We start from the raw sequence: 24,139 nt of genomic DNA, 5'->3' as shown, positions 1-24,139 counted from the left end.
ACCCAAAACCCCCCAAACCCCCCAAAAGCAAAAAAAAAAAAAACAAAACCAAAAACCAAAAAACAACAACAACAACAACAACAAAAAGAAAAAAAAAAAACAACCTAAAAAAAATGTACAAATACATTCCTGATTGGACTATTCTGATAATTTATTAGGCTTGTGACCAACCAGGGAAGGGCTAGATCTTGTTTGCCTTAATTGCAACTCTTCCTGATGGTAGGGAGCCAGTTCTGTCCTGTCTCCTGTCCTCCATTTAATGTATCTGATGTCAGATGGCATGTGACAAGTCAAGACAACATTTGGCCCAATAAATCAGGTTGTAATATTATGGAACAGCATTTTTCCTGCACTGAAAAACTTCTTATCCCAAAGCTGATGGGGATAATCCTGCTCCGTACAACCTCCTGAGACTGACAGTGAATGCAACTATAGCCTTCACAGTGGGAAAAATGAAAAAGAGAGAAAGTTATCGTATCTAAGTCTGTATCTGTCTGGACATCAGAAGGATGCCTGAGGGTAAGGATAAAGCATGAAAACTGACCACAGTAAACCTTTGAACTGCTCTAAAAGATTATGATTCCACTTAAATGCAAGAAACGCTCTGATAGATAATACATCTGCATTCACTTCAAGAATCTGGATAGGTTGCTATCCCAAAGCATGGAGCTATTCATGCAACACACAGTAGCTGCCTTCTCTAGGAGCAGGACCCACATTGTATACCAATTGAAGCTTTATTCCTTCATTAATAATTTTAAGAAGACAGTGTTATCATTACCCATCACAGTTCCTCTTACAATTAACTAAGCAACCTGAGTTGTGAGATCTCATAAATTTGTTCTGTTTTGCCTCATAATGCTGTTACTTAACACAATGGATCAGAACTAACAGTCCTTCCTTTCCGCCTCTTGCTCTGTCTTGTTTTTAGATAACATGCCAGACTTGTAACTCTTATTTCAGATGAAAGTAACTTTTCACGTTTATTCATGCAAAAATAGAACATTCGATTACACTCTTGTAGTAATAGACACAACCCCATGTCCTGCTCCCTCCTCCCACCCCCCCTTCTTTCTTTTTTAAAATTGTTTGCAGATCTGTTTTGCTGGGGATTTTCTTCTTCTATTACTCCTGTTACCTTCAGGATTCTTACCCTTCAGTATATTGTTTTGCATTACAAAAATACTGCAAGTAAAAGAAAAACTAGAGCTGCGGTGGTACCTGTGATCATTTACCTGTCTCAATGTAGTTAGCAAGATGTAATCCTCAATCATTATGCAGCAATTCTGTGAGAAGCTATGTGTCTTTCAGGAAAATACACAAACTTGTCCACTTGCATGAAAGTTGAAACACAACAGGTAGTGACTCCATGTTGTATGTCTCATTTTATTAAGAATCATAGAATGTCAAAGGCTGGGAGGGACCTTCAGCATCATCTAGCCCCAGCCTCACTCCATGGGGAGGGACAACTCTCACTAGACCAGATTTCTCAAGGCCTTATCCAGCTTGGCTTTGAACAATGCCAGGGTCAGGGCACCCACTGCTCCCTGGGCAACCTGTTCCAGTGTCTCACTAACCCCACAGGAAAGACATTTGATGTAAACTTCCCTTCTTTCAGTTTGTACCCGTTACACCTTGTCCTTTCACTACAGTTGCTGATGAAGAGTCCCTCTCCAGCTTCCCTGCAGGACCTTTCAGATACTGCAGGATTGCCAGTAGGTTCCCACATAGCCTTCTCTTTTCCAGGCTGAATAGCCCCAGCTCTCTCAGCTTGTCTGGAGGAGGTGCTCCAGCCCTCTTATCAGTGTTGTGGTCTCCTCTGCACTTGATCCAACTGTTCCATATTTATTGCTTATGTTTGGGGCACTGGAAATAGTCTCAGACTCCAGGTGGGGTCTCACAAGAGCAGAGGACCATGTGGGAGGTTTTATCATACAGCAGAAGTCGTCAAATAAATTCTGTTCTTTCTTTTCTTTTGTAAGTGGGAAAAATGCCACAGGTTATTGTAATGCACAGTGGTAAGTAGTGGGATTTTGATGATCACCACAAGACACCGTACACTTAAATACACATAAGGAGAAAAACTCCTTATGTTCTCAAATGTTTTCTGGGAAATAAAACCTGGAGGCTGACCTTCCTGCTCCCCGTAACCAGCGTGAGGCACTCAGAGCACTGCAGGGTGCTCCAGCAGGGCTGCTCACACAAGGAGCATGGTGTGCCTGCCCATCGCACCCTGTGGGCTGTGGGGGACTGTGCCCTGGCTGCCCACGTACACTTGGGAGCACAGCTGGTCCTCACAGCCTCAGGGTGGGCGTGCTGCCAGGTATTTCCAAATGGGAATATGCATGCATGCATGCAGGGGACGTCCATGGACACTCAAGTGTGGGGTGCCAGTGGAGGAGGCTGTTTCTTAGGGGTGGACCTTTGCCATGGGAGCAGTGAGTGAGGGCCAAGAAACAGATTTGTCCACTGTTTTCTCAGGTGTGGTGGACTGAACTTTGCTTGGGTGGGCTGGTTGAGCCAGTTTCCACGATAACCTGGGATTGATGTCTTAAACAAAGTGTTTTCACATCAGATAGGGAAAAAAGGCACATCAGAAGCAGATCCTGCAGAGGTAGGGTAATACTTTTTATCATGCCAATCTCCTTCCTTCTGGTGAGGCACAACTGTATCTAACAATGCAAAACTCTCCCTCCAGGGCAAATCTGGGAGCAAACCTCTAAAGGGGTTCCTCTAGAAAGCAGATTCAAGTGGCCCCTCCCCCAGCTGGTTCAGGAAAATATTTACTTGGGGAAAAGTGGAAAAAACTGTTTATTTAACAGGCAAAGTATTCACCAGCACAAAAACAAACAAACAAACAAACAAACAATTATTTAAAAAAATCCCGTATTAAGCAATAAAACCCCTTGCCACTCTGAAGAGATGACAAACTCAGAAAGTCCCCTTGGTGGGCTGTAGCTCAGCTCACTCAGTCTCTGATCAGTCCCTCAGGCACCGGAAATGCCGCGGCCCAGGCCCGGCCCGGTGGGCCACAGGTGCAGCTGCCGGTGCTCCCCTGGGTGTTCAGTCCAGAGCAGGTTTGAACAGGTCCAAGAAAAAGGGAAAAAAAACACAGGCCAGGGAACTTCTCTGCCTCAGCTAGCTAAAACTAACTAAAAGCAAAAGAGAGCTCTGTCCCGCTGTCTGTGCTGCAGACAGCACAGTCTAGGAAAAGGACCTGGGGGAGCAAGTGCAGTTTCTGGTAACAAACTGTGCACTTCTTCTCTCCCCCTTCACTCTCAGAACCAATCTTAAAGGTGCAAAACTTATTTCTGGGCTAAACACATGAATGGGGATACAAGCATTATAAAGTCACCCCCAAGACAACAGGGGAGTGTTGACACATACGCCTGAGGGTATACCTTCTTTCTGATAAGGCACAACTGGCAGAACTATGCAGCTGCCAGAGCAGGGCCAAACAGCAGTTGTGCCATTAGAAGGCAACGTAAGCCATCAAAGAGAAGTGGGGGCACATACAAGGCCTCTGCGGCTGTCAGAGCTGTGAAGGTCGCAGTTCTGGTGGAAAGGGAGGGAAAAACTGACAGGGAGATTGGAAAATGCCTTCAGCCACCTCCAGCATTACTGAAAGAAATGCTTACTGTTGTCTTTTCTGAGCTGGCCACAGCCTGACTTGAACTAAGCTTGGGAAGTGCTCCTCTTCCCTCAGGCAGGAGGAACAGGAAAAACTCAACATTCAATCAGTTCTTCAAATAAAGAGATGGTATTGAACACCACAGGGAGGGTATGGATCCCAGCTCCATCTTTCAGGCAAATGGATTGCATGTCTTGGTGCTCCGTAAAGGGGCTTTGTCCCACCAGCATATCCAGATCCTGTACAAAGAAAGCTCAGAGAGTACTAGATCCAAGATTTTAGATTCACTCAGTCTAGGTTGAGTTGTTTCCATCCTCTATCATAAAACTTGCAAGAGGAAGATCTTTTGTCTCTGTACCTCTTCCTCTACTCCTTCCACAAAACTATAGGAGTAGAAAAAACATTCATTAGATTCAGTAGGAAACCATTCCACTCCCTTTCACAAAGCAGCAGAGTACTCAGGAGTCACACAAATGTAGTTCCAGCAGAACATGTGGATGTAGTGTTTTCCAGAATACAGAATAAACATGAAAGGTCTTCCCCCTCAAACCCTTTGAGAGGAAAGACTTATTTTCATTGCTTCTTTCCCTTTCTTGGCCTTTTTTTTTTTTTTTTTTTTTTTTTTCTTGCTTGAACCTAGACAGTCATCTATTGTCTAGCCAGAATGGGGTGGCAGAGAACTAATTTGGTCCCTCTGGAATGGCTGTAAAGAGATACATGGTACCTTTCCCACCCCACTTCAGAATTCTTCCCAATCTAAGAGGAATTACAAGGACAGCTTTCTTGCCCAAAGCCAGTTCATGGAAAGTGTGTGGAAAGCGTGGCAGACCTCTCTTGCATAATTAAGATGTGTAGCAGGTCACTCCTTATGAATGAGATACATTACAATTTGTCTGTAACTTAGTTTTGAGGAACATCTGTCCATCTGTACTGTTTAGAATATCTGACTAATGAGTAAGCACCAATTCCTCAGGTCCCAACATAGCTTGACAAGCCAGAATCAAACCTGACTGCCACATGAAAGAATTGAGCAATAATTGAGCACTGTGATAACAAAACTGAAAAAAAGATGACATAAATGCAGAATTGTGATTCACTGCTCATTGTCCATGCAGATCGGTGGCAGGTGATATCCCTCTGGGGTCAGTACAGGGGCCAAGACTCTTCAACACTTTTGTCAGCAGCATGTACAGTGGGATCAAGGGCACCCTCTGAATGTTTGGCACCAACACCAAGCGGTGAGGAGCACCATGAGCACTCATAGCCCAGGAAGGCAATGGGACCCTGGGCTGCATCTAGAGCAGCGTGGGCAGCAGGGCCAGGGAGGGGATTCTGCCCCTCTGCTCTGGTGAGACCCACCTGGAGTACTGAGAACAGCTCTGGTGCCTCTAGCAATAAACATGGAACTGTTGGATCAAGTGCAGAGGAGGTCACAACACTGATAAGAGGGCTGGAGCACCTCCTCCAGACAAGCTGAGAGAGCTGGGGCTATTCAGCCTGGAAAAGAGAAGGCTATGTGGGAACCTACTGGCAATCCTGCAGTATCTGAAGGGTCCTGCAGGGAAGCTGGAGAGGGACTCTTCATCAGCAACTGTAGTGAAAGGACAAGGTGTAACGGGTACAAACTGAAAGAAGGGAAATTTGTATCAAATATTGGGAAGAAATTCTTTTCTGGGAGGGTGGCAAGATACTGGAACAGGTTGCCCAGGGAGCTGTGGGTGCTTGCCTTTCTGGGCTGTGAGTGCTCACGGCTGGCACTGTTCAAAGCCAGGTTGGATAAGGTCTCGAGCAACTTTATGTAGTGAGAGGTGTCTCTGCCCGTGGCAGTGAGGTTGGGACTAGATGATGCTGAAGGCTCCTTCCAACCCTTGACATTCTATGACTCTATGAAACTCCCCAGTCAAACCATTGAAGTAACAGATTCAGGCAGTCAGTGCCTTGCCAGTCTCCTCCACCTGCCCATATATATAAAATTTTATGTATTTTCTGATCACCATCATTACCTGTGGATAACGGGGGGAGCAACTGGCTACTGCTGGGGGAATACAATGGCATATTTCAGTTGCAACAATACCTACATTGTGACAGCTGCTTCCTGTCACATTCTGTACCTATATTTGCTGCTGTTCTGGGCAATTCACTCAAAAAATACCAACTGAAGTGTAGTAAGTACTTTATTGATAGAGTATCACACAGAATTCAAAAACCATTGGACAGCTCAGAGCCTAGCCATGTACTTCCATGAGCGAAATTCAGATGAAATCTGTTGTTTACTTCAGGATGGTATCTTGACTTGCTAAAAGGGAAGAAAACACAAAGATGATTAAAGCTATTAGCCACGCAGAACAAAAACATGCAAAGCATTAAAAAAACCCCAAACATAGAGCCTATCCTTATGTAATTTCCTTCTGGCCAGTATTTATGATTCCCACTTCTGTTTATTCAACAGAATTGTAATTAACAGCTCTGGAGTGATGGCAAACTTTTAAGTTTACTCAGCGGTGAAAGACAGTTTTCTGAACTAACAAGTGAAATGAACTCAGAAAAAGCTACCACTGCAGGTATGTCCATTTTAAGGAATAATCTTGAGCAACTGCACTGCACATAGAGTTTAACAACTGCTTTTCTGAAAAAAAACAGATCAAACCTATTGTTGAGAACAACAGACCTGTCAACCACGTGCCACTTTTAAACAGATTAAATATTCTAAAGCAATAATCATGAAAATTTCCTTACTAAGTGGCCTGGCAACATTACAGCACAGCCTCCACCTCCAAAAATACAGACAGTTTAATCTACCTAGAGAACATCTTAAAGATCCGTTTTTTTTTTAGTCCATGACCAATAGAGATGATGTATTTAAGAAGGCAAAAAGCTTTCTCTCCAGTAAGTCATAGACAAAACATATTTTAATTTCTGTATGTGTAGTTAATTATAGTGTTTTGTTCAACAATAATTTTGTTTAGAACAATGCAAATGTTCTTATGCATGGAAAGAGTTACAGAGCGTGTATCTGCACCAAGAACAGTCTGAGTTGTTAATCAATTTTCTTAAAATTCTTAGTTTTAAGTCTACCTAAAAACCCTAGGTGAAACAAAGCTAGAGAGTACGTTTCTCTGTATGGGAGAGGGGAAGGAATCCTCTGTTAGACCCACACAAGGAACAGAAGAAATAATCCTAAGGACAAGGGAAACAATGCTGCAGCAGGAATACTGCAGCTGGAATACTACAGTGGAAGGGAATGAGAACAAAAGCAGCAGTATTAGCTGCAAATGACGCCCTCCAGCACACCCTCTGCATGTGAGATACAACAAAAGCAGCTCTAACACTGCAAAATACAAAAAGACCAAGCTGATCTCTAGCAATACATGTGTGATGCCACTTAAAAGTCTCAAGTTGCAATTACGTACCATTGCCTATACCCTATATTTAGTCATATTTGTGAGCTTCCTACACTTCATGGAGCAAAGGGCTTGCACATCCAGATGAAGAGACAAGCCAGTATAGTTGACATATAGATTCAGTTTTCCTCACAGAACAACGAGCATCTTTTAGCAGTTTGTTTTCTTGGTGGAAATTCAGCCATTTAGCCAAAGTGTTACGTTTTGCTCTGACAAGCTTTCCAAAATGCAGGCATAATGAGACAGCAATACTATTTACTCCTCACACGGCCCTAATCCTCGCCTCCAGGGATTAGCTGCAGACCCCAGTTTCTCTTAAGAACACTGCGGTGGCACACCAGTCCTGCAGCATAGCGCCTGCAACACAGTGTGGGATGAATACACTAAACCGAGGAAATACCTTCTGCAAGCTCTTTTGCAATTCGCTCCAGTTCTTCACGTTTCTTCTTCTCCTCCGCCTCTACTCTCCTCTCTTCTTCAGCAATCGGCTTCAGGTAGTCTGCCATCAACACAAGCCCTTTAAAACACAACTTCCCGAACCCCCGGCGGAAAGCTCCGCTTTTGCGGGCTCGGTCAAAAAGGAGCAGAAGCCAGTTTTGCTGGCAGAAAAGCACATTTCATAGGGATCTCTCCCTTCACACCAGCAGGGCCGCCCGGCAGGGCCGCGGCCGGGCCGAGGGAGGCAAATGGCGGCCGGGACATTTGAAGGTGCCCTTGCGGGGCGGGAACGGGGAAGCGGGCAGCGGCCGCCCGGGACGCCGCACTCACCGTATCGCTTCTTGCCGTAGATCATCCCCACGAGCAGCGCCGAGTACCGGGTGAACTGCGGGAACAGAGACAAGGACGCGCCCTTCGCTCAGCCCACAAGCACGGCCGGCCCCCGCAGCCCCGCGCCCCGGCCCGCCAGCCCAGGCGGCCCTCCCCGCGCCCCCGCGCCCCCGGCACAGCCCGGGCGATCCTCCCAGCGCTCTCACCTTGATGAGCGGGGACACCTGCACCGGCGGGACCATCCTGGCGGCGGCGGCGGCGGCGGCGGCGGCCGGAACTGAGCGCGGCTGCAGGAAGGGTGGGAACAGCCGTGACCGGGAAGCCAAATGCGGCACCGCCCTCTGCTTCCTGAGCGTCGGCGGGTCCCTCCCTCAAAGAGCTCCGGCGGCGGAGGGACCGCAGCGTCTCCGCCACAAGCAGGGGCTGAGGGAGCTGCTGTGATGCAGCCTGTGAGAAGAATCGAGGGGATCTCATCCATGTTTTTCAATGACAAATGCACACAGACTGAACGGCAGGAAATTCCTTTTAAATGGAACAAAAGATAACCACTCTTTTATTTTTCAATTTTAATTTTTTTTTAACTCATTGGGGTAATTGTACATTAAAACCTGTTGAGCACTTTGAAAACATATACTAGAAATATTTTTTCATTGTCAGGGTAGTCAGGTATTGGTGTAGGTTGGCCAGGGAGGTGGTGCAGTCACCATCCCTGGAGGTGTGCAAGAGGCATGAGGATCGGGTGCAGGTGATGTGGTTTAGTGGTCTAGGGGTCAGTGGCACTGCTGGGTGAACAGCTGGACTGGATGATCTTAAGGTCTCTTACAACCTTAATGATTCTGTCATTAAATGGTTGTGGTGTCTCTGTGCAGATGCTCAGTCCGACTGGACAAAGACCTCTGCAACCAACCCATCTGGCCCATCCTGCTTCAAACTGGAGGGTTGGACTAGATGGTCCTCAGAGGCCCCTTCCAATGACATCCATTCTGTGGTTCTGGGATTGTAATTACTGCATTTCAGTTTAATTTTCATAGATACAAAACCCTGTGGTCATTAGCAATTCTATCAAGAACAACTAGTTACAGTTATATTTAGGAATGATCTCCTACTTGAAAATGACAGAATTCAAATTGATGAAGTTTGTTTCTAAAGAACCCGAAATGATGCTAAATGACCTCTCTTTATATAAAGTCTCATATCATGTTTGTCCTTAGGTTTAAGTTCTGACATATTACCAAATTTGGGTTGAATAATGCGATTTTGACTGCAAGCAAAAATAAAACTCTTCTTTCTGCAGAAGTGCAGAACAAATTACTTATTTCTAAGTGGAGTAAACAAAAAAATCAGAAACAAACCAACCCAGAAAAACCAAACCAACCAAAATGATGCATACACGCCCCCCCCCCCCCCCCAAAAAAAACATTATTGAGCGAGTACAGTGCCTTGTAATATTTATACATGGCTTTATACAAAGCATCCTTATAGACACTGAAATGAAACTCCTTGGCTAGTTTTTGGGTTTCATTCTCTTCAGGTACCAGGAGAAGTAGAATCAACATTTCTTTACATCACATTAAAAACATTTTGGTATTTTGTAAAAAAAAATCACACAACTGCTGAGGTTGGAAGGGACCTTGGTGACCTTGTGGGAAAAACCCACCTAACGTAATTTTAATTACAGACATTGGCCTTAAAGTTCACTTACAGAGAAGAAAAGAAATAAATGGCTTGAAGTTTTGTTTCTTCACTGATTGCAATTTATTACAAATACACATATTCACTACTATGTGTCTGCTCACATTAGAAACAAAACCATACAGAACCAAAAGTGCTTTTATTAAGTATCAGAAAAACTGCAATACACAACACAATGGAAGTAATTTAACCACAACTAGGTATAAATCCCCTTGAATAGCTGAACATACTCGTCATGAGAAGTATGTAATATTCACAATGACATATTCGGTATCAAGGTGCTTCAAAACAAAAGCACAAGTGCTTTCAAGACTGATCTCAACTGAAACGAGATATTTGTTTTTCACCTGTAATTTCTTCAGGCATATTTTGCCACTTTTGTTTTTTTCATGATGAATAACAAAATTCCCCAAATGCCTTTAATTATGGCATTAAAGTTGTCAGGCACTAAGATAATTCAAGATACAAATTAATCACTCTGCCAGAAAGAAATGTAATGGCTTCTAAGGCAGCCAGAGTTTAGATGATTTGAAAAGCACAATACTTATCCAGCTCCATGTAAGTGTAAAAAAAAAAAATTCAACATTATCATGGACAGGAACTTCTAGGGGTTAGTTTCTTCTGCTGTCTTCCTGAGACTCAGAAATCTGTGGGACCCCTTACTTGTCCACAACTCAGGAGAAAGCTTAACTCCTTTATCTGATGTGGAACTCTCACATATTGCAGTCTCATACTCTCCTTGAATATGACACCATGCCTTCTGAGTAACAGAAGAATGTTCCATTGCCAGACAAAAAACAGACACAAAAAGCCTGAGAAATTAAAACACTTCAGACAAGAAGCTTCTGCAGAACAGAAAAAAACTTACATCTAATCACAGAGCTCTTTTCCCTCAGAAAATATCAAAGCTAGTTGAAACTTGGATGCAAAGCCAGATGATTCCTCATTTGTTACACACTTTTAAAGAAAGAATAGATATGGCCAAAGAAGTTGTGTTCAGATGGCTTGGAAGACTGCTATCACAATTGCAACCTCCATCTAAACTCACACAGAGGCACTCAAACAGTTAGATTTCCAACTGCTATCCCCTGTTTGTGACTACGCAGGACAGACCATTGAAAAAAAACATTAAAAAATTTAACATTGAAAAAAATAAAAAAATTTAAAAAAAAAATCAGTAACTTGTATGCACACATGTTCTCCTATGATGTACCATCCAGAAATCCAGATGCCTCTGTGTTTTCCATGCCTCACATTCTCTTACATAGAAACTCAACCAACTTCTGTGTTTGGCTGCCATTTTCCTGGGTATCTGTGCACTTCTTAATTGATCATTGCTGCAGTTATATGTCAAGCAGCATTTTTTTCTATAAGGCAATACTAAAAGAAGGGGAACATGCTTTTCTTTGCATCCCCTCTTTATCCAATATTTTCAATGGCAGATTTTGGAGAAAGGGTCTTGAGCATGGTCAGCTTAAACATAAATATGCCCCAGTTATGGTCAATACAGGCTTTGGTTTACATCAATATAATCCACACACAAATATAATGCAAGTCAGAGGAGCTGAAGCTGATCTCTTAACTTCACATGCATTGCGCAGAAATTTAGGACAGTGTTTCGTTTGGAGACAAACATGCCTCCTCCTCTTCTAACAATACAACCTTCCGTCTGGAGAGAGACATCACAAACTTTATGGCAGTTAAAGAAATTCTAACAAAAATGCGCAAGGCAAGAAAAGCAAACGGGATTACAATCTGCATAAGATGGAAAATTGCAGTGCTAAATTCACTTAACAAGCAAGTTAGAAAGAAGGCCCCCAGGCTTACACAAGGGTAAAGAGCCAGCTTGGCAAACATGAAGGCATGCTCCTTGCCACCGTATCTAGCAAAGGCATGCAAAGTTTCCTCTTCATTGAGAAGGGCTGTAGTCCATATTGCAAACTGAAATATGCTGGCAAAGAAAGTGATCACACAGCTGACCTGAATGGCTTCTATTTCATTATGAGACTTTTCTGCAAATTCACTGGTCAGCTGGTAAGCTAGTGGAAGCCCACCAATGAAAGCCAATGAAAGTATGTTGAGCAGTCCCATTAACCGGGTAGCTTTTGTTACATAAAGGAAAAGAGAGTGATGGACAAACCACAGGAGACCAATTGTAACAAATGAGCCAAAGTAAGCAAGGTAGTTTGGCCCATATTCACTTAAAGCTTCAAGAAGACTGCCATGGAACTTCTCCTCAACTTCTCTGGGGTCAGGAACATTGTCTTCACTGTGGAGAGAAAAATTAATTTACTTCGCATATTCCTGTTATAAAAACACACCTGGAGCAAGACTGAATTATGCTGCTTTACTTTGAGAAAGTAGTGAACAACAGGAATCCACCCTGTACTTCGCTAGTAATTTAGATACAGTGTTTCAAATAATATATATATAAGGAAATCTGAATGCAGGTTGGCATTCCTTTGGGTTAATAAAGTTTATACAGAGACTAAACAGCTTTTATTCACAAAAAGCTTTCATCTGAAAACATAACTAAGCAAAAAAAGGAAGCTTTGTTCTTCAAGACTCTACATCCCAACATTATGCACACTGATCATCATTACTGGAATGTGGATGTTAAAAGTATCTTTGGTTTGTGCTCTGAGTCCTTCCAGAAAATCATACTTTAAAGTAACCACTGCAGATTTTGGAAGTTAAACACAATGTTTGATTAATTTTATTTCCTCAAATGTTACACACGAACAGAAGTTTATATATTTTACAAAACAAAGTGTAAGAACCAGCACAAAGCCTTACCATATATCCAAAATGAGCAGGGTTGCTACAATGGCATAGACTCCATCACTGAATGCTTCTACTCGTTCCTTACTCAGAGGCTCACTGAGGTAAAAAGTGAAGGTTTCTAAGCTATGAGGTTCCTCCTCTTCACCTCTCTGACCTGGAAACAATCCAGAGGCTTAATCATGAAAACAAGTATAAAATAAGGTAGTTCAACAACCTACTGTGACCACCTTTTTTCCCTATCTGCCTAAACTTTTCTTTAGACAAAAGAATGCCAGTCACTCTACTGACAAAAGGATGTCAGTCACTCTACTTTTTTTGGCATATGTGCCTCTCCCTGAAATTTATGTTTCTTTCAAGACAAGTGCTTCAGGAACTAAAAAAAAAAAAAAAAAAAAAAGCTCTTTCCTTTAAACTGTACGGCAAGCCATCAGTAATGACTCAAAGCTGTAATTGAACAAATCAGATGCTGTACTTCAGGAAGGCCTAATAGCTCTAGGGCTCTAGGGCTGCTATGACAGCTTGGAGAACTTAGACTACATGGTAGTAAAAACCTGTCTTGAAAAAAATCATGGGGGCTGAACAAGGATATTGAACACACTTAAAATAATTCAAGCCTTTTGTCAAAAGGTGTAGTTTTTATAGGAAATGTTGAACACATCTCTAAAGAGTGAACTCAGAAGTGCCTAGCTAGCGAAAATACACTGCTTCAGGCATATATATAGAAGTTTAAGGCTCCACAGGAATGCAAAGCAGGTGTATTCACAAGAAATTCAGTAAAGCAGTATTTCAGCCATCTGATAGGGTGAGGTGGATATGTGACCTGACTGCAAACCACACTGGCCCCATCACAATAAGCATGGACAGTATTTGTATGTGTTTATTCTAGGCTCTGAGTTCATCCTTTTAGAACATTTCTGCCTGTTATTGCTGCCACATGGGGACTGAAGAGTATGCTCACACTTGCACTGGAAGCAGACAGACTTGTACTAGTCTGAACAGCAACAGTAGAAGTACAAAGGTGTTATTCTTCTGCCCCAGCTTGGGAGTGTCAGTAACAAAGACATTATCTCTTCAGTGGTTTTGTGGTCTCTCTCAGAGGGACACTGCACCTTTCAGCTAAGTAGGTTGCACGATATCCCCTGCTCCTTTTATTTTAGCAATGCCAACCTCTTTCTCAGCAGGATTTAAGGGTAGCTCAGGTTGCTATGGTTGTGCAGTTGTTACTCCTGACACAAGGAGGGCAGAAAGCACATGAGGGAAGGAATCATGAGTTTAGGTTGAGACTTGTGTGAAGGCACATCTTTAGATTACAGCAGTTAGATTAATGAGTAATTAGTAATACCCTGAACAGTTAACTATTGTGAGAAAGTTTGATTTACAGGTGCAGTTCTTGCCTGTTTGAAAATGTGTGACTATTCAGCATTGCGAGGAAGGAAGCGGTAAAGGCACAGAGCTTTCTTCCTTATGTTCTTCCATCTCTGTTGTGGTGTGCTGTAATGTCCCATTTTGGCCTTCCAGGTCACTTTCCCAGGTGTGCCTATACTCTCTCCCTTCCCCCTTGCCCCCATGCTGAGTGAGTCCTGTCAATCAGGCTCAACATTCCAGCAAGGCGTCGTGTGGTTGGTCAAGTTCAAAGGATGCCCCTATGCCCAGAGGTCATTGGCCTTTCTGGGTGTCATCTTCCCCTGAGACCCTGCCCCTCTCACCTGGTTGGTGGCTCACCTGTACCTCCCCTCCCCCTGTCCCTGAGCTTAAAAGGTGAATGAGACCATGCGGCCAGTAGTTCTGTTGGAGCAGTTCCTCACGTTCAGACCTCTGTAACCATGGAATAAACCTCTGGACATTAAACCCTCCAGCAGAATCCATCTCCTTTTTCTCTTCACCATTGCCTGAAGCTATTCCTCCTGAGGTAAACGGGGTTCCTAACAAGCCTGGACTTGTTCAGTGCCCAGCTGCAACCACCAGCAAGCCAAGGTATCTCTGGGGTGATACACCGCAGTTGCTGCCTTTGGCCCGGCAGCGAGGGTCAGACTGGCCCAGGCACAATCTAACTGGTAATATTGGGAGCCTTTTTTCCAATACATCTTCATGCTCCCTCTTGAGGAGGGAAAAGGGATAGATGGCCTGTCACTGTCATTCATACATAGTGTGTCCGTATGCACTAGCACTATCAGGACAAAAAAGAAAGGTTTTGCACTGGAAAAATGATCTTACAATGTGTTGTGCCTTACACAAATCTCATTGCATGGGAATGAGGGGAAATTAGGGAGCAAGGGAGACACTGTTTAGAAGCACATCAATAAACCCTAAAATCACTATGTTCCGAGACTGAAAATGAAAGCAGAACTGAAATTACTTCATTCTAGGCTGTCTGCATACCAGGTTGACAACCTAATCTGAACATATGCCTAGGAATTTTGTTACTTACCAAGAATTTTGTTTTTACACCATGTAATTAATCGACTGAGATGCGGAAAAATGATTACAAGTCCAAGAAGTACATAAGACTGTCGGAGAAGAAAATGAACAGTTTAAATATAGTTATCAAAAATATAAATTACCTTCCAGATTTAGTATGAAACTATAACTCTCAATCTTATCACTAATAACACTGAGAAAAAGAAATCTTGACTTTCAAAAAGAAAAAGGCTCAGCTGAAATGCTCATTCACTTCCTGAATAATGTATTTGGAACCAAATACTGCTTTTTCCTACCTAATTTAGTACCAGTAATGAAGCAAACTAAAACAGGGAGGGAAATAATTCTGCTGACAAAAAGTGCAGGAATAACTACTTTGGAAGTTGAAGAATTATCCCACATAATCCTTTATGGGTTCTTCCAATTCATGATGCTTTAAGATTCTACTATTTGTGTCACAAAAACACATTGGTTCACAGGTTTTGCACAGGTCTAAGCATAGGAGCAACTTGGAGAGTAATTTCACCATTGCTAATATTAAAAACAAAAACCAAACTACAGTGAACGGAGTGAGGAAGAAGAGGAAAACATATTTTCAGACAAAACTAGGCCTTTTCATGTTTAGACTTATAACTGACCCTTTCATCAAGAGCAACCTGATTTCTCACAAACTTAGGGATTATTTAAATACTGCCAATTCCTGTGGAATCTTTCTCAAAATCCATCTTTTCCTAAAGAACAAGAGGAATGGAAGCTCAGTGTACATTCAAAAACTAGATTTCAGTTCTGAGTAGGGGTTCCAGAAAAGAGTTAAAGTTGTATTAATAAGTAGGAGCAACTCACTGACATCAACTAAAGATGGAAGAGAAAAAGGCTATGTAAAAGCAGTCCTTGACAGGCAGGTGGCCTAACTGGTCTCCCTTCTCTGTTTGCTCTTACACTCTAAGTTAGTGCAGCAATTGCATTCACTTTTCTTCAGTTTGTGCAATGTGGTGTTCATTTCACATAAATTTCCTCAACTACTTCTGATGCACAAGATACTAACATAGAGTTTGGAAGATCTGCTAAAACAAAAATGTAGGCACAGCAAGTAATAATTTAGCAGAATATTCTTTCTACACTATACAAACTCATGGATCACGTTACAGGTTGATATATGTGATTAAATACATTCAATGCAAAAAACAACACCCTAGAATGTAGCAGACTCCATAGAGGTTGGGAAAGCTCCATGGAGGATTGAGGCTTAACAGTAGGAAATTCTGAGTCTTGATGAGACAGCAAAATAAGTTCCTGTCTCTGACCCTGCGCCCCAAAGCTTATCTCTGTAACCCCATGGGCCACTTTTCCCTAACCCCCACTATTGGACATATTTGGATCCCCCTTTATGCTATAAAAAGGGGCTGTTTTAGCCCATTAGACAGAAGAAGAGCCGTCACTGGACCCTTCACAGACTCCCCAATAAACCATTGCTGTGGAACACCAGGACTTCTCCTCTCTCGCGTCTGCCTCAAGCCTCAGCCAAGGGCACCCCAGCAAGCAAGCAAAGAGCTGAGACCCTAAGAGAGCTGATAATCGCTAAAGAGCTGACAATCACTGGGCTTGCCAAGGGTAGCCACGGCTGCGAGCTGCCTGGGCATTTGGGCTCTCTGCCTCCCACAGGGACGGGGCTCCCAGGTCCTTGCATCGCTCCATAATAAAGCCAAGATCAAGGCTTTATTATACCAGAACTAGCAATGAAGAAAGTGTGCTTAATTAACACAGACATCACTGTTTTCATACACAGTCCTAAAGACAGCTAATACAAACTGCTGCATCAAAGTTTTCTGTCAACCGAGAGAACTTACCAAAGGAATAAAAAAAAAAGAAAAGATGGCTGCTAAAAAGCATAAAATTGGTCCTCTCAGGATAATCTTTAAGATATGGCGTTTATAGAAATTCTGATTTTCAGATTCCTGTATCTGTTGATTCAGTAAGTGTGGGTGATAGAATCCATATGCTACTATCACAGCCTGCAAGGAAAAGAGCATTACTGAACTTATTACATATAAATATATGAAGGATTTCAAACATAAGACATAGAACTATAAATCAACACATTCTGAAACACTTGCAAGCTTATTCTTCACTCCCATATGGAAAGTTGGTCCTAGAAACTCTGAGATTTGACAACACACTCAAAGATTTATGTGAAGATTTTAGTCTCCTCCTTTGATCCTTGATGAAGGGGAATGAAGACCTCTGTAATGAGGAACTGAAAGCAACAAAGCACTGCACAGGAGGAAGAATGCTGCTGGACTTCAGACTGAAAACCTGTGTTCCGTCACCCACTGCTGCATGGAAAACTCAACTGTTCTTTCCTCAAGGCATTTTTGCAAAGAGTGGGAAAGGAATTCTGTGAACACTGAGATCAGCTGATTTAGTTGCATAAAACAGCTTAATGGGACAGGGAACTTCTGTTTTACATACAGGTACTGTATTATCATAATGGGCATAACTTTGAAAAAGAATGCTATACAAATAACATATTTAGCAATTTATGCCACTCACTAAGAAGCTTAATTTCAGTTCTACACAAGAAAGTCTATGTAAAAGTGAAAATGCTAATGGAGAGCTCCAATACCTGTATAAGGCCAATGACAACAGCACAAACACTGAACAGGAAGATGCCAAAAGGTACCCCTGGAAAGGAGGCCATTAAGGAAAACTGGAAAAAAATCAACAAGATCATATATTTAGTTAAGAAGCAATGCAAGAATAACAGTAGAGAAACGGAAGCACTCTTCATTCAATATTGAAAATATTCATAAATCTACATAATAATTTGCATTTCATCATAATTCCATTAAATGCTATTTCTAGCCACAAATACATGCAGGCATCCCAACCAAAGGCATCTGGAGAGATGGTTCTGCTCTGACAGTGACAGTGCTAAACCTTAGCCATTCTGGCACTGTGCCTCCATAATAAAGAGCCTCCAGAGTGGCTTGTACTTGAGCATAAAGCTTAACTGGTTTTGGTTGACATGACATCATAGCTGTGAAAATTCTTGATATTAGGATACCTTTTTGAATCCTTTATTTTGTCTACCTCCATGGCTCCCTGTTGTATTAATTTTTGCAGCTTCTTTAGAGGAGGATGAAAAAGGAAAAAAAAATTAAAAAAAGGAAAAGAAGAAAAGCAGGGTGTAGTGTTAAAGTAACATGGACAGCTTTCTAAAAAAAATTCCTGCTTCAAGGCAAAATGTATGAAAAGTATGTTCTCTTGCTGATAAACATCGTCTTAGTGACCACAGCCTCATTTTTTGCAGACTACAGATAAGACATACATACCCACATAGAAACAGGTGCCTGTCCTACTTACACATACAACTGTCAAGATGCATTTTAATCAACTGTTTTGTTCTGTTAATATAGTATTCATTTGCAAATATTCTTTTAAGGTCATATGACCAAAAATTGTGCAGATTTTAAACATAAACCCTCAGCTGCCAGAATCAACCTTGCAGAGCAAATCAGAAGTGATATCACAAACTTGGTCTAAATTACAAAAGGAAAATGTCCTGCCATATAAGGAGAAGTTTGAAACACAGAGTTTTATTTATCTTACCAAAATTCTTATCAGATAACATGGACCTTCTTCAATACAGCTGCTTTTTTAAAAGAAATCATGGAAAATTTTTTACCATGAGGGTGGTAAAACATTGGCACAGTTGCCCAATCCCTGGAGATGTACAAGGTGAGGTTGGATGGGGCTTTGAGAAACTTCATCTAGTTGAAGATGTTCCTGATCTTTGCAGGGGTTGGACTATAGGACCTTCAATGGCCTCTCCCAGCCTGAACTATTCTATGATACTATGACTTCCCATAACTGTAAGTTTTGTTGCTAGAATACCCATTTTCTGCCAGGTCTAGAACATGAAGTATTTGAAGGTCATAAAATAGCTTCATGAATTTTAAAGACGCAACAGTTAATGATGACAATGGATTGAGGGTTTATATTATAACAACACTTTCCTATGTTTCTGAATACTTTGGTAAAGTCTTTCCAAATAAATGAAGAAACAAACAATGTAATTAAACAAATTTCAGATTTTAGAAAATTACTTACTGTATATGGCAAGAAGGTTATGATCATCATACAAGCCTAAAACAGAAAAAAGCATTTTGAAACAGTATGTATTTTCTGGACACATCTTTAATGAGGGCATTGCTTGCTTTGTATTTTACAAGGAGATCAGATGTTTGTGCTGCATAATGAAAAGTACCCATATTTCTGAAGTTGCTAAGTTTTGACAGCAAATGGCTGCTTTTGTACACATCTTCCATGTTCTCTAGGCAAATTGTACAAGCTTGTTGTAGAAAACACTACAGTTTCCTGTGTTACCAATACCCCAGGTAAAAGTTTTGCTATGGTTTTTAAGAGACTTCTTTCTAAATGCTAAATTTACCACACTCTCTAAACAGTTGTTTCTGATTTGTCAAGAACATTAATAGCTGATCGTAACTATTTCGCATCTAAAATGCAAAATCAAAAAACCCAACCCAGCAAACAAAAGCATAAAGAAACACATTGCTTTGAAAGCTACATTAGGTAAGAATTAGATGCCTTAGGCTATTCTTCTAAAATAATTTCCTCTAGTTTTATCTCATGGAGCTCCAACAGTGCTTTTATCAACAAAATTAGAATAACTGCATACTTTCAGAGAACAGAGTTTGAAACAACATTGCAAAATACTCAGTTCCCCCAGATGAACTTCAGACTAACCTGCTGCAGAGCTTCTTTTGGTTTACAGTAAAACATTTGCAAGTTAAAAGCAAGTTATTTATCAATCAGTCACAGTGAAACTAAAGATCTTTGTATTTTCCTGGAAATATGTCAAAGTTATGCTATTTAATGTAGAAACTTTTGGATATTCACAGACACTTAAGTGACCTGTATCTGCTTGTTAACCATCCAGCTTCTATGACAACACTCACCAGATTTAGAAGAGCCAGGACATCATCTATATGTTCTATCACCTGAAACAACCTGTCAAGGCAAGGCAAAGTATCATGAACAAGCCAACTCACAAAATATATTCTACAACACTACATATAAATTGTACATTTATGGTAGTATGAGGGAACCCAATTTCCTTCTCTACAGAATTAATACAAGTATTCCAGGTGCCACCAAAACTCATGAGGCTCAAATGTGAGAGTAATTTGTTAGAAAAGTCTTAAAAGTGAGATACAATGAAATTCAATCATGGAGCAATTATTAAGAACCTGGTTTCTATTTGAATGGCAGAGTATTTTCAAAATTTTAAGGCTTAGAATAATTTCTCCTGAAGAGACAGCGCACAAAGAAAAAGCTTTCCTTGCAAATGTCCCCAGATTTTGTTAATGAAACTCCTCATTCACAAAACTATCACTTAGAATAAACAGGACCCATCACCCTCCACAAAACCCTGAGACTGTACCTCAGCATTTACTTATACAAGCAAAGAAAAGCACTGGAGTAAAGGAATGGATGTGGGGATTCAGCTTCAAATACTGAATTACAGGTTTCACGCCTTTATTGGAATGCAGCCAATCTACTTGCATAGCGACATTTGTAAATTTCAAAATCCAAACAAAAACTGCTCTAGCTCCAGCACGATGCCTGCGTGCCAATTTCTTTTTAACCACCAAGACATGGCAGGTGGGAGTGTCCACAGCTCTGTGAAGTACAGAATCTGCAACATTACAACTGACTTTGCAACAACTACTGCTGAGCACAGATGAGATGAGTTTTAGGCCAGCTGTACTATATCAGTTCCTTTGTTGTGGAGCATGCAAGTTACAAATTCACGTTCTTTTCAGCAGAATTAGAAGTCTAATTCCATCTAGCCTTCAAGGTAAGAAGAAAAGTAACTCTAAAAGATACATAATGCTTGTTTTACTCTGTATGACTATGGCAGTGGTGTAAAGTAGCTTTTCACTGCTAAGAGTAACATTTCTTTACAATGGTTTTCTAATATTATTCAACAAAAGACAACTCAGAAGTCTGGCAGCAAGACAGAAATACATCAGAGACATGGTTATCTCCTGCACTTTCCAGCTTTTAACTTTAGATTTAAACATCAGGTTCCTACCTTACATGAGCTGCCCATGCCACTGTGACTATTAAAAAGGTCATCAAGTAAACGGCAATTTTTGCTAGAAGAAGTTGCTGAACACTTTCACCTAATTTCTGAAACAGAAAGTGACACCCAAGGAAACAAAATATAAATGTTATGTTACAAAATTATTACCAACATCTGAAAAAGAGATGTACAACAATATAATGTATTTTTGAAAAATGCCTCCCAAAAATGCAGTTCCCATTCAACAAACTCGTTAGTACATTGCAGAGAACAGAGTTTATTAGGAACTTGTAAATAGGCTGAAATAATGGCATTTGATGAATCAACACATCTCATCAATCTGTAAAAAAAAAGGGCTTCCCAATGCTCTATTCACCTTGTTACTCATTTATGCATTCTCTCATCACTGTTATTATAATAATGCATTTCAGAGGACTGGACACAATATGCCTCTTTTACTTTCACAGCACTGAATTCTGTAGTAGAAGCATTGAAGAGGTTTCATGTGACCATTGTTAAAAAGCAGTAAGGAGAGGGCTTAATCTCAGCAAATTTTCCAAATACGACCACAGTGGCTTAAACAGACTCATATAGTATATTTGCTGCAATACAAATCTTATCTGAACTTCTTAAACTAAGATTTATGTCTATTTAAGAGTAGAAAAATAAATAGCAACAAAAGAAAAAACCTGTAAATTTCTCAAATTATTGTTTCCTAAAATTCCTGGGTATTCTCAGAATTAATTTCTTTCCGGTAGTCTTCTTTCTCCACCTTTGTTTATTCAAATTACATTTATTATGAACCTGACTTTAAAACTAGCATTCAGATTGTGCTATGTAAGCTTCTCTCAGTGATGGTTTATTACCAAGAAGACCAGATCCTTTTTGAAAGATGTTTTGGCTAAATGGGCAATTCATGTCTCATAGAAAAGTAATTATAATCTATGGCGAGGATGTTACGTGCTAAACGAGGGTGTTACATCTACTTGCGAGGACACAAGAAACAACAAACGGCACGTGATACCTGGTCAGGATGTATTTTTGTGTGAGCCACCGGCAAAATCTGAAATAACAAAATGTTTATTAGCACATGACGTTCTTTTCCTTGTTGAGCACTTCCCTAAAACCACACAACCCTCAGGGGCCAGCGGATCGCGTAACCAGGAGCAGCTCTGGAAGTCACAGCCGTTCCCTGGCCACGGCCCGGCCCGCCGCGGCGGCACAGCCCACACCTCTCCGGGACGGCCCCGACACACGGCGACAGCGGGGCGGGCGCGGAGCCGGCCGGGCCGGGCAGGCACGGGCGCCCCCCGGAAAGCCGGGACCGGCCGCGGCTACCCCAAGCTTCTCCCTCCCTGCCTCCCTCCCCGCCTCCCGCCGCCGGGCGCTCACCATCACGGTGGCGATGATGGACAGCAGCGCGTCGCTGTAGGCCAGCAGCCGGTGCGATGTCTGCGTGCTGCCGCCCGGCTCCGGGCCCGGGCCCGGGCCGCGCTCCCGCGCCGCAGCCCGCGGAGCCGACATGGCCCCGTGCGCTCGGCGGCGGCGGCGGGGGCGGCGCTTCCCTCCCCTCAGAGGGGCGGGAGCCGGCCGCTGCCCCTGCGGGGCGGAGGAAGGCTGCTCTCGGAAGCGATGCGGTACATGTCCCTGAGTGGCCGAGCCGCTGCCGGGCGCACAGCGGCTGAAGCAGCAACCCCGCCTTTAAAAGGCGTTCCAGTTCACCTCTCCGTTTTCCATAACAACATCCTGAATCCAGTGACACTGACAGTGTGTTCTACACAGGACTGGTCAGGAAACATCAACAGAAGAGGCAAAGGAAAGCATCGCTCTTAGAGAGGCAATTTATATTCCTCAAACAAATTCCCTTTTTAAAATGGGAATTTCAGCAATTGAGGGAGGTAATCCTGTCCCTTTCCTCAGGCCTGGTGAGGCACATCTGGAGTGCTGTGTCCCAGTCTGAGCCTCTTGGTACAAGAGAGACATGGAGCTCCCGGAGCCCGTACAGTGGAGGGCAACAAAGATGATGAGGGGACTGGAACATCTCTCTCACCAGGAAGAGCTGAAGGAGGTGGGCCTGTTCAGCCTTGAGAAGAGGCAACTGAGAAGGGAGCCTCAGGAATGTCTATAAATACCTAATGGGTTGGTGCCGAGACGATGGACATAGGCTCTTCTACTGCAGTGGTGCCAAGCAATACAGCAAGCAGAAAAGCTGCACCTCAGTATGGGAAGGGCTTCTTTACTGTGTGGCTGATCACAAAGAGGAACAGTGAGATTATTGGGTCTCCTTCGGTGAAAATACTCAAGAACCATCTGGATGCAATCTTGTGCCATGGGGTCTAGAATAATCCTGCTTAAACTGGGAGGTTGGATCAAAATGACCTGCCGAGATTCCTTCCAACCTTAGCCATTTTGTGATTCTGTGATCTTGTGAAATAAGGACCTGTGGAACTACAAGCCAGTCAGTTTCACCTCTGTGCCTGGTGAAATCCCCATGGAAACTATAGTAAGGCATATGGAAAATAAGGAAAATGGAAAATGGTTAGTGACAGCCAGTGTGGCTTCATTAAGGGCAAATTATGCCTGCCAAGTGTTGTGGCCCTCTGCAATGGGGTTATAGAGGTGGTCATTGAGAGGAGAGCTGACATCATCTGCATGGTCTTGTGCAAAGCATTTGCACCCAATGGATTGGGTTGGAAAGGACATTAAAGATTGACTGCTCCAACCCCGCTGCAGTGGGCAGGGACACCTTTCACTAGACCAATTGTTCAAAGCCACATCCAACCTGGCCTTGAACAGGTCAGGCATGGGGCATCCACAGCTTCTGGGCAACCTGTTCCAGTGCCTTACCACCTTTATAGTAAAGAACTACTTCCTAATACCTAACCTGAACCTACCCCTCCTTTGGCTTAGAGCCATTCGCTCTTGACCTGTCACTACATGGTCTTGCCCAAAGTCTCCATCTTCCTTGTATTCTCTTTTTAGGTGCTGGAAGCCCACTTTCTCTTTTCCAGGCTGAACTATCCCAATTTTCTCAACCTTTCCCCATAGGAGAGGTGCCCCATCTCTCTCACCATCTTAGTGGCCCTCCTCTGGACTCACTCCTGCAGTTCCATGTCCTCCCTGTGCTGGGAGCCCAGAGCTGGATGCAGGTTCCAGGTGGGCTCTCCCCAGAGCAGAGCAGAGGGGCAGAATCCCCTCCCTCCCCTGCTGCCCACGCTGCTCTGGATGCAGCCCAGGACACGTTTGGCTCTCTGGGCTGGGAGTGCCCAGGGCTGGCTCATGTCCAGCCTCTCATTCACCATAATTGTCCAGATCCAGGTGGAGAACCCTGCACTT

The 24,139-nt window shown here is 42.6% G+C and overlaps 2 protein-coding genes across 2 annotated transcripts; both read right to left on the bottom strand.

Annotated features, from left to right (window-relative positions):
• Positions 1-5,789: 5,789 nt before the first annotated feature.
• ATP5ME (ATP synthase membrane subunit e) lies at positions 5,790-8,118 on the bottom strand. The gene is made up of 4 exons (XM_058043857.1): positions 8,007-8,118; positions 7,801-7,855; positions 7,433-7,531; positions 5,790-5,927 (listed from the first exon to the last, which is right to left on the bottom strand). Exons 1-4 carry the CDS (start codon positions 8,040-8,042, stop codon positions 5,902-5,904), a joined length of 216 nt encoding a protein of 71 aa, XP_057899840.1. The 5' UTR covers positions 8,043-8,118; the 3' UTR covers positions 5,790-5,901.
• A 1,296-nt stretch (positions 8,119-9,414) lies between these two features.
• On the bottom strand, positions 9,415-22,302 carry TMEM175 (transmembrane protein 175). The gene is made up of 10 exons (XM_058044242.1): positions 22,196-22,302; positions 21,828-21,866; positions 20,813-20,910; positions 19,674-19,725; positions 18,805-18,840; positions 17,318-17,401; positions 16,542-16,706; positions 14,705-14,783; positions 12,289-12,430; positions 9,415-11,761 (listed from the first exon to the last, which is right to left on the bottom strand). Exons 1-10 carry the CDS (start codon positions 22,196-22,198, stop codon positions 11,098-11,100), a joined length of 1,362 nt encoding a protein of 453 aa, XP_057900225.1. The 5' UTR covers positions 22,199-22,302; the 3' UTR covers positions 9,415-11,097.
• Positions 22,303-24,139: the final 1,837 nt, after the last annotated feature.

This window comes from Melospiza georgiana, chromosome Z, assembly GCF_028018845.1.
Source record: "Melospiza georgiana isolate bMelGeo1 chromosome Z, bMelGeo1.pri, whole genome shotgun sequence".
Lineage (NCBI taxonomy): Eukaryota > Metazoa > Chordata > Aves > Passeriformes > Passerellidae > Melospiza > Melospiza georgiana.
This window is presented reverse-complemented; position numbering and strand designations above follow the sequence as displayed.

Coding starts and splice junctions, on each gene's coding strand:
- ATP5ME (XM_058043857.1), bottom strand. CDS start 8,042: ATGGTCCCGCCGGTGCAGGTGTCCCCGCTCATCAAG. Junction 7,532..7,800: donor CTACGGCAAGAAGCGATACG/GTGAGTGCGGCG, acceptor TGTTGATGGCAG/ACTACCTGAAGCCGATTGCT. Junction 5,928..7,432: donor TGCAAAAGAGCTTGCAGAAG/GTATTTCCTCGG, acceptor CTTCCCTTTTAG/CAAGTCAAGATACCATCCTG.
- TMEM175 (XM_058044242.1), bottom strand. Junction 18,841..19,673: donor TCCTGGCTCTTCTAAATCTG/GTGAGTGTTGTC, acceptor TTTCTGTTTTAG/GCTTGTATGATGATCATAAC. Junction 16,707..17,317: donor TTGTCATTGGCCTTATACAG/GTATTGGAGCTC, acceptor TTTTCCTTGCAG/GCTGTGATAGTAGCATATGG.